This window comes from Rana temporaria, chromosome 1 (assembly GCF_905171775.1).
Source record: "Rana temporaria chromosome 1, aRanTem1.1, whole genome shotgun sequence".
Classification (NCBI taxonomy): domain Eukaryota; kingdom Metazoa; phylum Chordata; class Amphibia; order Anura; family Ranidae; genus Rana; species Rana temporaria.
Window position 1 is genome coordinate 144,343,685 of NC_053489.1, and position 18,246 is coordinate 144,361,930.

An 18,246-nucleotide genomic window follows, 5' to 3' on the forward strand; every position below is an offset into this window, starting at 1 on the left:
TATTTTTATGCGCAAACACCTTCCTCTGTTTAAAAAACACTAGAAGTCAAGAGGTGTGACTTCCACATACATTCTACAGTTACAGTGTGGAAGAGTGGGCCAAGCTGCTAAATAGGAATCAGTGGACATGATAAATGGTTGCAGCAATTTTTGGAGTGCATGCATGTGCACAGAATTCTCCACAAGAGGCTGTAGAAAATCAGAAGTACTGATATACAACAAAGGATGAAAAAAAGGTAAAAACTGTTCTTTACATATATATATATATATATAAAAATAAATACGTGTTACTCATTCATTTGCATGGGCAACACACAGGTTTGCTTTAAAGTGGTTGTAAACCCTAATGCCGCGTACACACGACAATTTTTCAGCATGAAAAAAAACCGTTGTTTTTCAGCATGTCCAAAAAACAACGTTTTTCCAACTTCATCATTAAAACGACGTTGCCCACACACCATCGTTTTTAAAAAAAGATCTAGCATAGCGCGGTGACGTACAACACATACGACGGCACTATAAAGGGGAAGTTCCATTCGCCTTTGGCCTGCTTTAGCTGATTCCGTGTTAGACAGAAAAGCGTGAAGCACTATACTATTTCAGCGTGATGAATGCGCTTACTCCATTATGAACAGTAATTTTAGCAGAACGAGCGCTCCCATCTCATAACTTGCTTCTGAGCATGCGCAGGTTTTTTACGTCGTTTTAGCCCACACACGATAATTTTTTACAACCCGAAAAACGACATAGTTTAAAACGACATTTAAAAATGCAGCATGTTCGAATTTTTTTTGTCGTTTTTCAGAACCTGAAAAATGATGTGTAGCCCACACACCATCATTTTAAATGACGTTTTTTTCATGCCGAAAAATGATCGTGTGTACGCGACATTACATATACTCAGTGAAGTGGCTGGCCTCAGATAATACACAGGGATAAAACAAATCCTCCTACATAAGTTTTACCTGTTTATCCATAGCCCTATCTTTTCTACATCCATTCAATGTCCAGAATTTACAGTGCATCCGGAAAGTATGTACAGCGCTTCACTTTTTCCACATTTTGTTATGTTACAGCCTTATTTCAAAATGGATTAGAAATGCTACAAACAATACCCCATAATGACAACGTGAAAAAAGTTTGTTTGAAGTCTTTGCAATATAATTTTATAAATATAAAAAAAAAAAAAAAAAAATATCACCTCCTACATAAATATTCACATGCTTTGCCGTGAAACTCAAAATTGAGCTCAAAATTGAGCTCAAGCATCATGTTTCCACTGATCATCCTTGATCAGTTGATTGGACAAAAAAAAGGCACACACCTGTCCATATAAGGTCCCCCAGTGAAAAGTGCATGTCAGAGCAACAACCAAGCCATGAAGTCCAAGGAATGGTTTGTAGATCTCCGAGATCGGATTGTAATGAGGCACAGATCTGGGGAAGGGTATAGAAAAGTTTCTGCAAGTCTCAATGAGCACAGTGGCCTCCATCATCCATAAATAGAAGATGTTTGGAAACCACCAGGATTCTTCCTAGAGCGGAAGAACTACCATCTCTCTCCACCTATCAGGCCTGTAAGGTAGATAGAGGTGTTTTTCAGCAGCAGGAATTGGGAGAATAGTCAGGATTGAGGGAAAGATGAATGCAGCAATGTATAGAGACATCCTTGATGAAAAGCTGTTCCAGAGCACTCTGGACCTCAGACTGGGGTAAAGGTTCACCTTCAAACATGGCAACGACCCCAACAAGCACACAGCCAAGATAACAAAGGAGTGGCTACGGGACAACTCTGTGAATGTCCTTGAGTGGCCGAGCCAGAGCCCAGACTTGAACCTGATTAAACATCTCTGGAGAGATCAGAAAATGGCTGTGCCCTGACGCTCCCCATCCAACCTCATGGAGCTTGAGAGGTCCTACAGAGAAACTGACCAAAAATAGGTGTGCCAAGCTTGTAGCATCATACTTAAAAAGACTTGAGGCTGTAATTGATGCCAAAGGTGCTTCAACAAAGTATTGAGCAAAGGCTGTGGATACTTACTTTTATTTTTTATGTTTAATACATTTGCAAAGGTTTCAAACAAACTTCTTTCACATTGTCATTATGGGGTATTGTTTGTAGAATTTTGAGGAAATAATGAATTTAATCCATTTCGGAATAAGGCTGTAACAACAAAATGTGCAAAAAGTGAAGTGCTGTGTATTATTTCCGGATGCACTGTATAAAGCTTGTCTGAGCTGTTAGTAAAAGGGTCCGAAGAGCTGAAATTACACTCTGCAGAGCTCAGTGAGGAGAGCTCTGAGATATGGTTGGAGGGAAGGGACATATACCCCCTTTTAGAAAGGAACTTCCCTGTCACCCTTTTTCTCTTGGTGTCAGGGAAAACTGGTCAGAAGTGACTCATGCTGATAGCAAAGGAACAAAGCAGCAGACAGATGAAACAATTTATATTGTTCATATTCCATATCTGAGGTTTACAACCACTTTAGCAATCTCCTCTAAAAATAATTTTTGAATCTCCACTGTGGCTCATTCCACCATTTGCACCTCACAATTGGCAAGTAATAATGTCCATAGCAGTGGGCTAATAGTTAGGCCGACCATACATAAAGCAAATGTATTTCCTGCAACCAGGGGTTTCCCCGATTCCCCCATAAACACAAAGTGATAACGGGGCAAATCCTCCTTCTGAGCCATTGTCTTCTCCTGACGGGGAGCGGGAGACATCACCCCCCTCGGGAGAAGACAGTGATTATTGCTAGCAGTTATAGCAGCGGCTAGCAATAATTGCAGGTAAAACACGGCAAGTTGATTGATTTAATAAATTCGTACATTCAGCCTGCCCATACAGAGTTTGAATCTCATCCGGTTCAGGCTGAGATTTGAACGGTTTGCCCTGCCTAAGCTTTTAGAGGGTTACAATCTCATAACTAGAAAGAACAGACATGACATCCCTGCACCTGCATGTGGCTGCTGTTCCACTGTTTCAGAATTTTACCACCTTTGAAATGACTAATGGGCTTTGTGTGACCCGATGATGTCTTGTAAAATCACGCATTTATAAAAAAGGATAATTCAGGACCCGCTAAGACAATCGCTGGAAATATTTTATTTCGAAAAAAAATCTCATGCCTTCACTGGGTGGTGCTGTCTCTTTGCAGGAGATCAAATTACAGAATCCTGCAGCCGCCACTATAGAGCTTATCACTGAAGAAATGGCCATTTCCAAACCTGTCAGCTTCCAATTATGAAAATCAGTGTGACTTGGATCTGAAGCATAAAATTACATTTTAAAGTAAATGTGCGGTTATTTCATTGTGAGCCTTCAGCAGTTCCAGCATGCCAATCACAGAGAATTAACTATTGATTTAAAATTTTTTGCTAATTTGTTCAATTTGCAAAGCAAAGGAGTATAGGAGGGAATCCTCAAACAGAATGGAAGTTGCTTCTTTTAGGGATGTTTTAAATTCTAGGAAATCTTTCTCCTTTACAACTCATAGTTTGCATATTCTATTACCACTTCAACCCCGGAAAGGATTTACCCACTTCCTGACCAGATCACTTTTTGCTATACGGCACTGCGTCGCTTTAACTGACAAATGCGCCGCCGTGGGACGTTGCACCCAAACAAAATTGACGTCCTTTTTTTCCCACAAATAGAACGTTCTTTTGTTGGTATTTGATCCTCTTCTTTTTTTTTTTTTTTTTTTTTTTTTTTGCTGTAAACGAAAAAAAGAGTGTAAATTTTGAAAAAAAAGCAATATTTTTAATTTTTTTCTATAATATCCCCAAAAAATATATATTAGGCCGATATGTATTCTTCTACATATTTTTGTTAAAAAATCGCAATAAAAAAAAATCGCAATAAGCGTATATTGATTGGTTTGCACAGAAGTTATAGTGCAGACAAAATGGGATTTATGGCCTTTTTATTATTATTTTTTTATTAGTAATGGCGGCGATCTGCAATTTTTATCGTGACTACGACATTGCAGCGGACACATCGGACACCTTTGACACTATTTTGGGATCATTGTCATTTATACAGCGATCAGTGCTATACAAATGCACTGATTACTGTATAAATGACAGTGGCAGGGAAGGAGTTAAACACTAGGGGGCGATCAAGGGGTTAAGTGTGTCCTAGGGAGTGGTTCTAACTGTAGAGGGGGGATGGTCTCACAACAACATGACAGAGATCACTGCTCACGATGACAGGAGATCAGGGGGCAGTAGATCCCTGTCATGTTGATAGGCAGAAAAGGGAAATTCCTTGTTTACAAAGGCTTAGGCTTGTTCTGCCTCTCTGTGCCACGATCGCAGGACACCAGCGGACATCGAGTCCACGGGACCGGCAAACACGGTCACGCAGTATGCGGCGGGTGCGCTTGCCCACTAGCCCGCAAATTAAAGGGGATGTAGAGGTACGCCCATTTGCCCACCGTTGCCATTCTGCCAAAGTATATTGGCGTGCGGTGGTCGGCAAGTGGTTAATAATATGGATGGCTATTTATGTAAAGATTTTGACCACATAATCTTTTGAATTTGGCCATACAAACATGCAACTAAATCTATATGATCTAAGTGCTTGTTTGTTTGTCCAATGTACAAATTACATCAAATCATTCTCTGCAGTTATTACCTTTTGTACCACCCCCCCCCCCCCCTTTTAGAATGTAAGCTCTACGAGCAGGGCCCTCCTGCTGTACCTTCTGTACTGTAATTGTGCTGTCTCCCTCTACATTGTAAAGCGCTGTGTAAACTGTTGGCGCTGTATAAATTGGGTATAATAATAATAATACTATTATGCAGAGGACAAATAGAAATGCTTGTACAGTGGATGCACAACTGTGCAGATGCCTTCATAATACAACCAATCTGTTCTGTCTGGTCAATATCCTGATAGATAATAATCCAGCAAGGGAAAACATATGTACCCAATAAGCAGCAAAGATTGCAGTTATGTATGGCCTAAAATAACAAGGTGGATAATCTCTCTGTGTATTGGTTCTACTTAAAGCCCCATTCTGAGCTGCTGTTAAATAAACCTATTATTCCCCCAAGCCAAATAAGCACTTAACCCATGGATTGCGGGGGATACCCCACTGCATTCATACATTTTACAGCATCCTGGAGTGGAACTTTAAAAGCCTGAATCCAGCCAAATCTTATTTATTTGTTTTTGGGTAAAAGTTTTTTTTTTTTTTTGCTAAGGTCTAAGGCCCAGATTCACGTCCAGCGGCGTATTTCTGCGGCGGCTTAACGTATCCGATTTACGTTACGTCGTCGCAACTTAGACGGGCAAGTGCTGTATTCTCAAAGCACTTGCTCCGTAAGTTGCGGCGGCGTAGCGTAAATCGGCTGGCGTAAGCCCCGCCTAATTTAAATTTGTATTAGGGGGGCGTGTTTTATGTAAAACTACTATGACAAGACGTGATTGAAGTTTTTGCGGAACGGCGCATGCGCCGTCCGTGGAATTTCCCAGTGTATATTGCTCCAAAGTACGCCGCAAGGACGTCATTGGTTTCGACGTGAACGTAAATGACGTCCAGCCCCATTCACGGACGACTTACGTAAACGTAACTTTACTGCGTCGGCCGCGCGTACGTTCGGGAATTTGCGTATCGAGCTAATTTGCATACTCGACGCGGAATTCGACGGAAGCGCCACTTAGCGGTAAAAAAAAAAAATGCAGTTAAGATCTGACGGCGTAAGAGACTTACGCCTGTCGGATCTAATGGATATCTATGCGTAACTGATTCTAAGAATCGGGCGCATAGATACGACAGGTCGGATTCGGACTTGCAACAGCGTACATGGCGCTACGCGGTCGTAAGTCCTCTGAGAATCCGGGCCTAAATGTTTTGGGATGATTTCCCCTCATTTCCTTTTTTGACAGAATGTGCTAGGAGATCTCTCCAGTGGGGAAACAAGACTGCTTTAGAAATAGGAGGTTAGCTGAAATCTTCTTAACACGGTCATGGACTATAGTATAATAGTATAATTTGACATAAGTATTTATTCCTCCCAAGTCTATCCAAAATAAATAATACAAAATGTTTAGGCTCTGGTTTGGCTTTAAAGGACTATCATGATTTTTTTTTTTTTTAAACCATGCATACACACTAAAATCATGAGCAGTATAAAAGCTGCATTAAATAGCTAATTTAAATGTTTATTTTTATATCTGATAGGTACTAGTAATTGACAGCAGCCTGACTGGGCCTAGACTGGCAATACACTGATAGATTTATTTTGTTCAGTTGTCAGGCTGAGTTAAAAAAAAAATATCTAAGGCCATCCATAGGCGGTTCAAATCTCAACATGTTTAGCAGGAGCCAGCCGAGATTCAAACCATTAATTGGCAGGCTGAATGTACCAAGTTGATCGATCACCTTGGATAAAAACACTGCTGAATTTGCTTGTGATTATCTCAAGAGGCTGCTATAGCCGCTAGCGATAATCACTGTTTTCTCCCGACGGGGACAGCTTTCCCCACCTAAGGAGGACAATTGCTTGGGAGGAGAGATTCCCCTCTCAACAGAGGGCTAGATTCAGATAGGTTACGCAGATTTTTAGATACGCGTAACCCATCTCATTTACGTTACGCCGCCGCAAGTTTTTCAGGCAAGTGCTTTATTCACAAAGCACTTGCCTGTAAAGTTGCGGCGGCGTATCGTAAATCCCCCGGCGGAATTCAAATTCTGCGGGTAGGGGACGTGTATCATTTAAATGATGCGCGTCCCCGCGCCGAACGAACTGCGCACGCGTCGGCCGCGACTGAATCCCAGTGCGCATGCTCCAAATGACGTCGGCAACTCGTCATGCTTTTGTCGCGAACGTAAATTACGTCCAGCCGTATTCGCGAACGACTTACGCAAACTACATAAAAAAATTAAAAACTTGGTGCGGGAACGATGGCCATACTTAACATAGGATACGCCGCACATACCCCTCATATAGCAGGGGTAACTATAAAGCCGAACGCAAACGACGTAAAAAAAAAGCGCCAGGCGGTCGTTCGTTTCTGAATCGGCGTAACTCCTCATTTGCATATTCCTCACGTATACAAACGGAAGCGCCACCTAGCGGCCAGCGTGAGATTGCAGCCTAAGATCCGACGGTGTAAGTAACTTACACCTGTCAGATCTTAGGGATATCTATACGTAACCTGTTTCTATGAATCAGTCGCATAGATACGACGGCCGGACTCAGAGATACGACGGCGTATCAGGAGATATGCCGTCGTATCTCCTTTCTGAATCCGGGCCACTGTGTTGATGGGGGAATTGTGCAAATTTCATTCCTGCAACCTGTGGTCTTTGGCCTGCCGAACGTATTCCTCCATCCACACCATACTGCATGGATGGACAAATCCCCCTGCTGGGCTATTGTATTCTGACAGGCGCCAGCAACTGACGACTGCAGCCACTGTTCTGTCAAATTTTCAGCCTGGCTCCTTCAATTATTCAATTGAAGGATGTTGCGCAGAAGGTGCCTGATGAACCGGTGGACATCTCCACAATGTATGGACAGCTTTAGTTTAGTTTAATTTATATTTCTATGAAATGGGCAGTTCCACTCTTTTTCTTTATTTGGTGTCTTTTAATATCATGGTGGGTCAATGTACCCCCACATTTTTCTCTCCCAGCACTGTAGTATCCAACCTGGCTTCTTCTGCATGTTTTCAATGGAAATTTATGTTGCATAAAATTCACACTAATGTGATATAATTAAAATTAGTAGACATTGTCGATTATATTACGGGGTAACTATATAGAGAGCGCACATTTTTATAAACGTTACGTTGGGAAAATTTACCGGAAAATATTTTTTTTCTAACTTTTTTCAATGTATTCTTGATAAAAAAACAGGGATATAAAATATATGTATGTCAATCTGCTACCAAATGAAACCCCTATCTGTCTCAAAAAATTGTGAATAATACATCAGAGTAAAGTAAAAAAAAATAGTGAAATGGGCAAAAACAAGACATCATCACTGAAATGGTAAAAAACTCATGTGGATTGGAGAAAGATACAGGAACTCAAGCTGTTAACCACTAGCCGACCGCGCACCGTCATTATACGGCGGCAGGTCGGCTCTCCTGGGCGTGAGCCCGTAGCTATACGGCGGCTCTTTGAGCCGCCCCCGACTCCCGTGCGTGTGCCCGGCGGGCTCGATCGCCGCCAGGCACACGCGATCGCTCGTTACAGAGCGGGGACCGGGAGCTGTGTGTGTAAACACACAGCTCTCGGTCCTGTCAGCGGGGGAAATGCTGATCCTCTGTTCATACAATGTATGAACAGAAGATCAGTGTTTCCCCTAGTGAGGCCACCCCCCCCCCCCACAGTAAGATAGCACACAGGGACATACTTAACCCCTTCCCCGCCCCCTAGTGTTAACCCCTTCACTGCCAGTGGCATTTTTATAGTAATCCAATGCATTTGTATAGCACGGATCGCTATAAAAATGCCAATGGTCCCAAAAATGTGTCAAAAGTGTCCGAAGTGTCCGCCATAATGTCGCAGTACCGAAAAAATACCATAAAAATACCCCCTATTTTGTAAACGCTATAACTTTTGCGCAAACCAATCAATAAACGCTTATTGCAATTTTTTTTTTACGAAAAATATGTAGACGAATACGTATCGGAGTAAAATGAGGAAAAAAAATGTTTTTTTATATATTTTTGGGGGATATTTATTACAGCAGAAAGTAAAAAATATTATTTTTTTTCAAAATTGTCGCTCTATTTTTGTTTATAGCGCAAAAAATAAAAACCGCAGAGGTGATCAAATACCACCAAAAGAAAGCTCTATTTGTGGGAAAAAAAGGACGCCAATTTTGTTTGGGAGCCACGTCGCACGACCGCGCAATTGTCAGTTAAAGCGGCGCAGTCCCGAATCGCAAAAAGTGCTCTGGTCTTTGGGCAGCAATTTTGTCCGGGGGTTAAGTGGTTAAACTGGCAATATTTAGTATTAAATCTTATATGACTTTTTTTTTAAAAGGCTCTAAATTTCAAACAAAAATAATCCTGATGCTTTTGTCACCTTACCGTAACAAGGAAGGATCTCTTAGGAGTCCATTAATGAGATCAGTGAGATTGGTGAGATGAGATTGCCTTCCCAGTTCTAAGGCTGGCCATAGATGAGTAATTTTTTTTGTTCACCCAGCAGGTTAAATGAAAGAAAATGACTTGATTCCCTCATCCACACATGAGGGATGGGAGAATCCTCCCTGCCGGGTTTTTGTTTTCTAACAGTGGGGAGACTTTCCCGCCATTGGAATACACTGATCAGCACTGCAGGCTGTGGCCTCGAGCACTGATCAAGCAGAAATTTTCCAACAGTGCCAATACTTGGATCAAAATTTGGCAGGTCTCTGCTGAATCGGACACATTTTGATCCGTGTATGGCCAGCCTAAGTTTAAGGCGTTAGGTCTTTTTTTCAATCTGTGTTACCTTATGAAGAATTGAATAAGCAGAGTGAGACCACTCATGTAGTAGAGACACGAGTAACAGTAAGACATCAAGGAGGCTAGAAGCAGGGCCTAAACATCTGTCAGGGAGATCTACCCAGGAGACAGAAGAAAGCAGTGGGTGAGTTGGACTATTGTACCCATTATTATATAATTTGGAGAAAAAAGAAAATAATTTTGGTTTTGTCAGTTAAATAGCATTATTTCTTTCATTTGTATTACTTTGCCAGCATTTCATCAATAGGTGAAAGCGGAATGACCTACAAACAGTTCTGTCAATATTGCAGCATTAGAAAAGGTTATTGATATAAATTACCATTTTCTTGGTGTGAAAGAGAATCTTACCTCCTTGCAAAGGAAACAACTATTAGAAAGCCCCAGGACTCACGATCCGTGTCACTCACTCTGTGCTGTAGACAGCGGGGCTTTAATGCAGGTCCTGATGACAGCACACTCATTTACACTTCAAAGAAACATAACGGAGCTCATTTACCCTAAACTGCTATCAGCAAATGGAATTAATTTAATTTCAGAGACTGCTGTTGAAAGAGAGAAACACGTCTGTGGTCAGTAGAGGTGGATAATGGAGTTTCTTTGCTGGCAGTTGGTAGATACTGTGACCTCATACTAGCTTTATATAACTACTCTACTATTTCACATAGACTTTATTGGGCTTAATGCCATTCTGGAGGGTGAATGTCAAACATTATTCAGTTTGGGTGCTCTTATTTTTTTTTTCTTTACCATTCTGTCTTCCAACTGATGGGATGGAAAGCAATGTATGGATTGATAGGCATGTGACGCTGTGATAACATGTAAGGCACAGGAATCAGAATAGATAGTTATATATGAATAAAGAATCTGGTGCTCCAAATGGCATATGTCCTTTGTGATGGAACGTCCCACACTCTGTGTGTAAGGGCTTACCTTAGTTGGAGTCCATAATGCAGAGTTGTATGCTCACCCTTGCAAGTACACACAGCCAACGGTAACAAGGTAAGACGCTACCTGAGCTGTGAGTCTGTGCACGGGGGCTTAATAGGGATTTGCCAAAGGATAGTCGAAGTAAAGCCGTGGTCAGGATTCCAGAATTCAGAATAAACGATCAACATAGCCAGGGTCAGAAGCCGGAGTCAGTCTTGTAGCTGTAGCTGTAGCTGTAGCTGGAACAGAACACAGGAGCACAGGAACCTTTGGCAATGACAGGACAGAACAATGAACTGATAAATCCCTCAGAGTGAGGCAGTGTTTTATACCCTAGTTGATTGGGTAACCTGTCTCAGCCGAACTAGGAGAGACAGGTGCAGATTGCAAGGAGATCCAGAGAAAGGAGATCAGCACATCATTCAGAACCATGCTTAGCTGGAAAGCAGTCAGAAAACCAAACAGAGGAGTGGCTCAGAGGCAAAGAACCAAAGCAGCAACAGTGAGGTCCCGGGTTCAATACCACCCAGAGCCACTTGGGGCGTGACCATGCCTAGCCGTCTACTTGGCACGGTAGGGACCGTGACACTCCGCTTGAGTGCTTCCGTCAGTATATCGTCTGGCTGTGGTAACCCCCAAGGACCAGACAACACCAGTCTTTGAGTACATTAGAAATAGCCTCCTTTATTTGAGATCTCACACAAATATATACAAGGATGACAATACAAACTGTAACCAGAAATCTAATTAACATGAACTAATTACTAGTCGTTTAGACAGCTTAGGTGACTGAGAGGCATGACCTTTCAGGATAGACTTGACGTCTTTTAGCTCAGAAGACACAATCAACATTATCATAAATATAAACACAGAAAACCTCACAATAGCAGAAGCTAATTACAATTAACAATAAAAACAGTGATCTCACCCCTCCACAGCCTAGTAGGCAACAAACTATAGTAGGAGTAGACTGTCCGGCTCCTACCCAGTTCTAGGGGCCTGTGATCAGCTCTTTATATATATCCTGGCAGATATTGTGGATAAATATTACTGTTATATTTAAGTAACCACCTTCTCATTGTCCATTAAACAGCTGTCCATCATTTTTCTCATTCACCCTGTGCCTCTAATGGACACAGGGTGGCCTAGACATAGGAGGTGCATGGTGAGCTGAAACAAGGGTTTCCCAACCTTTCCAAGGGATTCTTGGTTCCATGGGCCCTCCCGTCACATCCTTTAAATAAAAATGGTGGGCAGTTGCTGAAATAGCACTGATAAAGTATGTTAGTCCCAAAGTATAAGCGAATGAGGGGTTAAAAGAAGGCAGCCATTCTCAGAATATGTCCAAAACCTCTGTAAAAACATGTAAGAGCGCAGGGAGGGGGAGATGCCAAAAAGGTAAAGTATTATCTGGTAAACATTTAATGCACATGATAAATACTTACAAGATGTAAAAGAGGCCAGAGGCCAGTAGAAGGAGCTGTGAGCTCCGAGTTGCGTAACCTGCCTCCTTGACTGACAGCCCTGGTCCTGACTTCTGCCCCATTCCGGTGACATAACTTCCACATCCGTGCTCCAAGCTGGTCAGTGTGGAGTTTCCTGCCACCCTTGGACACAGATCCAGCCATCCACCGGGCGTACATCCCCACCAGCCATTGAACTGTGTGTGCAGACTGCAGGGCAGCATAGGAATTGCCAAGACTGATCATATGATGATGCACATGAACTTCTCTTACATCTTCTAAGTGTTTTTTTATCTTGTGCATTAAATGTTTACCATATAATACTACACTTAGTTTGCGCCTCCGCCTCCCTGATCTTTTAGATAGTTATATATATGATGTTTATTAGGGAATTTTAAGTCGGTTGAGCTCATGAGTCTCTTGTTTTGTGAAACTAATGTCTCAAGGGCACATTTTATATTTAAAAAAAAAAAATTACCATACCGGGCGCCCTACCTAGGTGAGCAAACATGCATTTAGTTATCACTCACCTTCATGTCAGGCAGCGCTGAGCACAGGGCTATGAGCTATATATGTATTATGTAAGAATACACATGCAGCCATAGACAATATGTCACACATCCACCAGAGACAAGTTTTTAATGGAAAATCATATTTAAAATTAGGGAATCTCCAGGGAGAGTAATATTCTGAGAATCTGCAGCGGCTTTGAGAACAGATCCAGAAAAGACAAGTTTATCCTTAGAAGTTGGTGAACACATAGGGTGGGGGCCACAGCAGCAGCAGCAGCAGCAGCAAAGGAATGGGATAACACATGAACAGGGAACGTGACAGCCAGCCTGGGTAAACCATAAATGTGTCATGGGGTTGAGGGATGCTATTCCGATGCAAGGGCAAATAAGGAAATGTGTTGCAGCTAGCCAAATTTGGTTTGATTTAACCATGGCTTGCACTGCTAAGGAAGTTTTCCTTTTCTTCTGTCGGCTGTTGTATTTCATTTAAAGCATCCTATCAAATATACTGATTATCACAAGCAGAAATGCAGAAATGATTTGTGTACAAAATGTACTGTAGTCTAACATGAGTCGCACTGTATTTCATGGAATGAGGACAAAATGTTATAGAAGCAAAAAAGTCCAATCCTGTGTTTGTTGTTGCAAAAGCACAGCAAGTTCCCTTAAATTCTCTTTATGTGACATTTACTGTGAGAATGCATCAGAACTAGGCTTTTTTAAGCCAGCTTCTGTGTACTTAATAGTTCAGAATACAAAAATTTGTCAGCATGGGACAAAGTTTATTTTGTCCCACAGCTCAGTTGACATTTGGGCTATGAACCAATATGTTGGCCTGCAATAGGAGCCTTTTGTCCAGCGCTTGGCCTGACTGTTTTACTGGAACTTTTATAAGACTACAGAGCAGGTACAATATATCCTGTAGTTATTGTGGGCACTTATTGTTTTGTGTGGTCGAAAGTAAACATCCATTTTTTTAACTTGTTCCCTATTAAGAAAATGTGTTGTTTCCGGCTATTTGGCCTTGTCCCATAATGTATGTCAGACTAGTATTTTTTTTAATAGCCAATGCAAGACAAATGGTTGTCTATTCCGGAAGTACTTTGGCCAGCAAACTTTTCACAGGGATAAAGGACCTTTGCAGCACTTAACTACCTCCTTTTTTTAAATTGTTTTGTAATCCAGATGCATCGCTGTGCTGACAATATTATTGTTTTTAGTTAAGTTAAATAAAATTTTCCCTATGAACAGGTCACAATCCTTCGTTCATCTGTGTTGAAGAGCAAAGCAAGTGGACGTGTCCTGTTTGTGTTGCTGTCACTGATGGTGAGTATGATAGCAAGCGTCAACACCAGTTAAATGGTTGTAAAGTCACATCTGTTATATACTTTTTATCCTTTCTGTTTTAGGAACATATTAAGTACAGTATGTGTGTTTTAAAAAAAAAAATGCTAACTAGAAAATGCATTTCCTGCAGAAAATTGCGTGGGAATGCTAAATAGCTGAATTGCTAAAGCTAACTGGATGAATAGCTTAAACCCGTAAGAAAAAGTTGAAGAAGTGAGAATAGTTGGAAAAGTAGGAATGGTTTTAAAATAAACATGAATTTCATTAAAAAAGTTTAACACCACCACTAATGTACAGTGGGTGACCGCGATATTGTGTCAATCTCGCTCCCTTTCTCGGCGAGATTGACCACCTACGAGCCCCATTGCGGGAGCCAGCGCCGAGCTGGCTTGCCACGATGAAGAGAAAGCCGTCATAGAAGCGATGGGAGATCCGACTTGGATTCCCGCCAATTCTACACGTGTGCGGCGTTTGGTATTATTCCTGAGGGGGAACTCTCCGCCGGATTTTAAATAAAAATCCGGCATGGGTTCCCCCCTCAGGAGCATCCCGGGCCCACGGTCTGGTATGGGTTGTAAGGAGACCCCCCCTACGCCGAAAAAACGGCATAGGGGGTCCCCCTACAATCCATACCAGACCCGTATCCAAAGCACGCTACCCGGCCGGCCAGGAAAGGAGTGGGGACGAGCGAGCGCCCCCCCCCCCTCCTGAGCCGTACTGGGCTGCATGCCCTCAACATGGGGGGGGTTGGGTGCTCTGGGGCAGGGGGGCGCACTGCGGCCCCCCCACCCCAGAGCACCCTGTCCCCATGTTGATGAGGACAGGGCCCCTTCCCGACAACCCTGGCCGTTGGTTGTCGGGGTATGCGGGCGGGAGGCTTATCGGAATCTGGGAGCCCCCTTTAATAAGGGGGCCCCCAGATACCGGCCCCCCACCCTAAGTGAATGGATATGGGGTACATCGTACCCCTACCCATTCACCTGGAGGCAAAAAGTTAATAAACACGACACAAGGGTTTTTAAAATAATTTATTAGTCTGCTCCGGAGGCCCCCCCGTCTTCTTTATTAGCTCGTTCACCAGGGGGGGCTTCTTCTTTGACGTCTTCGGGTGGGGGCCGCTCTTCTTCGCCGCCGTCTGGTTCTCTTCCACCGCCGGGGGGGTCGCTTTTATAAAAGCGCCCCCCCCCCCCGGCGGGTTTCCTCCGACGTCTTTGGCGGGGGGTGGTGTGTGCTTCTTCTTCCGCTATCCGGGGGGTCTTCTCCGCTCTCCGGGGGTCTTCTTCTATGTTCGCCGCTCTCCGCTGTTGACTCGGCGCACCCCGGTTCTTCCTCCCGCTGTCTGGTGCCTTCTCCTTCAGCGCTGAACGTCTTCTTCTTCTTCTTCTGTGCTGTGACGTCGTCGTCTTCTTCTCTTCTCCCGATGTTGACACGTCGCCTCTTCTCGCTGCAATGACAGGTGCGCGGCTTGCATCTGACTTATATAGGCCTCACAGTCCCATCATGCTCCGGTACCTACCCACGTGGGTAGGTATCACATGGGTAAGTAAGTACGGAGCATGATGGGACTGTGAGGCCTATATAAGTCAGATGCAAGCCGCGCACCTGTCATTGCAGCGAGAAGAGGCGACGTGTCAACATCGGGAGAAGAGAAGAAGACGAAGACGACGTCACAGCACGGAAGAAGACATTCAGCGCTGAAGGAGAAGGCACCGGACAGCGGGAGGAAGAACCGGGGTGCGCCGAGTCAACAGCGGAGAGCAGCGAACATAGAAGAAGACCCCCGGAGAGCGGAGAAGACCCCCCGGATAGCGGAAGAAGAAGAACACCACCCCCCGTCGGAGGAAACCCGCCGGAGGGGGGCGCTTTTATAAAAGCGACCCCCCCCGGCGGTGGAAGAGAACCAGACGGCGGCGAAGAAGAGCGGCCCCCACCTGAATACGTCAAAGAAGAAGCCCCCCCTGGTGAAAGAGCTAATAAAGAAGACAGGGGGGGCCTCCGGAGCAGACTAATAAATTATTTTAAAAAACCCTGTGTCGTGTTTATTAACTTTTTGCCTCCAGGTGAATGGGTAGGGGTACGATGTACCCCATATCCATTCACTTAGGGTGGGGGGCCGGTATCTGGGGGCCCCCTTATTAAAGGGGGCTCCCAGATTCCGATAAGCCTCCCGCCCGCATACCCCGACAACCAACGGCCAGGGTTGTCGGGAAGGGACCCTGTCCTCATCAACATGGGGGGACAGGGTGCTCTGGGGTGGGGGGGCCGCAGTGCGCCCCCCTGCCCCAGAGCACCCAACCCCCCCATGTTGAGGGCATGCAGCCCGGTACGGGTCAGGAGGGGGGGGGCGCTCGCTCGTCCCCACTCCTTTCCTGGCCGGCCGGGTAGCGTGCTTTGGATGCGGGTCTGGTATGGATTGTAGGGGGACCCCCTACGCCGTTTTTTCGGCGTAGGGGGGGTCTCCTTACAACCCATACCAGACTTAAGGGCCCGGTATGCTCCTGAGGGGGAAACCCATGCCGGATTTTTATTTAAAATGCGGCGGAGAGTTCCCCCTCAGGATTCATACCAAACGCCGCACACGTGTAGAATTGGCGGGAATCCAAGTCGGATCTCCCGTCGCTTCTATGACGTGCTTGCTGGAATGTGCTTTTACTATTCCAGCGAGTGCGAGATGTCGGCACCCTGTCGCCGAGAATCAGCGCGATGCCGTTGTGCTAAAAACACATTCTCGGCGGCAGGCACTGTATGAAAAGATGTGGAATATTTAAAGGTTTTTTGAAAAGCTGACACTAAACTGAATTGTTGGCTTTAAAGGTTTGCAAAGAAGAAGCCCAATACACACTCTGTTTAATTGATAACATTTCCTGAAATGATCACTAAACTTTAACAGCTTTTTCACAAAAACTGTAAAAGATATCAAACTGAAAAGATATTTTCGGATTGCTGAATATTTTGTGAACATTTTAAAGTTTGTTTGGTGTCTGTAGGTGAAAGTATGAAGGAGCTGAAACTTTTGGGAGCAGAAGAAGATTTTAAGAATTTGAAGCATGCTCTCATTGACTTCAATGTTAAAAAAAAAGTATTAAAAAGCTTAATATTTTAAAAAGTATAAATAGTAGTAAAAAGAAGTCCCATCATTAGCTGAAAGAGCTGAACATTTTAAAAGTTGAATGGTTTTAATAGCTGACAGTATGCAGAAGTTACGCAGAGCCAAGAAAGGTACGAAATAATAAAATAAAAGAACAAATAACAATACTGGGAATGCTTGGAGAGCATTCCCACTAAATACCTTCTTTGCCCAACTCTGCTGTGTGGTCACCTGTCCTCTTTCCACTCTTTCTCGATCTAAGGGAGTGCAGTGGGGCTGGGGCTGAGATTCCCTTCTGACCTATGCAAGCTAGCAGAGGGAGGATATGTGACCACACAGCAGAGAAAGAAGGTATTTGGCATTATAATTAAAAAAAAATCACAAAAACTATACTTAATATGTTTCTAAAACAGAGAGGATGAAATTATATAATAGATGTGACTTTACAACCACTTTGCTAAAGGGGAGAAGCAGCTGCAGCAGAATATTCAATCAAGGCAGGAAGGGAGAAGCGGGGCGGGGAGGTGATCAGCTTCACACAGACTACACACTATGGAAATGACAGAGAGGGAGGGGAGAGGGAAATGCAGAGATGCTGAATACACAGCAGGAAGACAGAAGGACATAAACTGACCACGCTATCATGTATTGCATTAGCATCCATGAGATTAGCGTGGTCAGTTTACACAGTGAACCCAGGAACAAGCAGGATCAGCCAGGTATTATAGAACATGGAAAGGGATAAATGACACTACAAAAGCACTGTGCTATATATTATGCCTTAACTGGACAGGAACATTTTTTTTCAACCACTTTAATATTCCAGTATCTCCCCTCATATTCTTCTTGGAGAGATCAGCCAGTCTACAGCCAACATAAATTTTAGTATTACCCTGGAAACATCACAATCACTGTATTTTCTTTGTCACATAATTTATAAGATGATCCTGCTATGCATACACACGCATAGTGATGTATTAGTGCAGCGTCATCCTTCTTTTCAGCTCTTATACACTAGAGTTCTACTAGTAAACAATGTGTTTTCACTCTCCAGGATTTTCTCAGTAACATGTATATTTAAGTAGTCAGACTATTAGAAGTCTAGGGTTTTCCAACACCCTGCTCACCTTGGAGTGCCACTCAGGGACCAGAAACCTATTGGGACTGGGAACAAGCTGCAAGAAGCTGGATTATATTGGTGCTGATCTCTGGATGGCAGCCAAATTATCTGGCAGATGTCTGTGGACGCCTTCTTTACAGCGACACTTTACTGACATGGGCCCAGATTTAGTAATAATCTGCGCCTTTCTTACGCAGGCACAGGGTAGCGTTTTTGCCCTGCCCCCTGCAAATTTTCTGCGCTGCCCGCGATTCACGGAGCAGAAGCTCCGTAAATTGCGGGGGCGCTGTGTTAACTTGCCCGGCGTAAGG

At 43.7% G+C, this 18,246-nt stretch overlaps 1 protein-coding gene across 2 annotated transcripts in view; it reads left to right on the top strand.

Annotated features, from left to right (window-relative positions):
• The window catches only part of COMMD10 (COMM domain containing 10), a 558,588-nt gene that overhangs the window by 139,373 nt on the left and 400,969 nt on the right, over nt 1–18,246 (top strand). Inside the window, exon 6 of one of the 2 annotated variants that reach the window (XM_040343852.1) lies at nt 13,632–13,754. The exons of the other annotated variant lie outside the window; for it this stretch is intronic. Within the exon in view, the coding sequence (XP_040199786.1) occupies nt 13,632–13,739 (108 nt within the window). The 3' untranslated portion in view covers nt 13,740–13,754. Of the gene's footprint in view, nt 1–13,631; nt 13,755–18,246 lie in introns of those variants that run through there. 2 annotated transcript variants of the gene reach the window in all.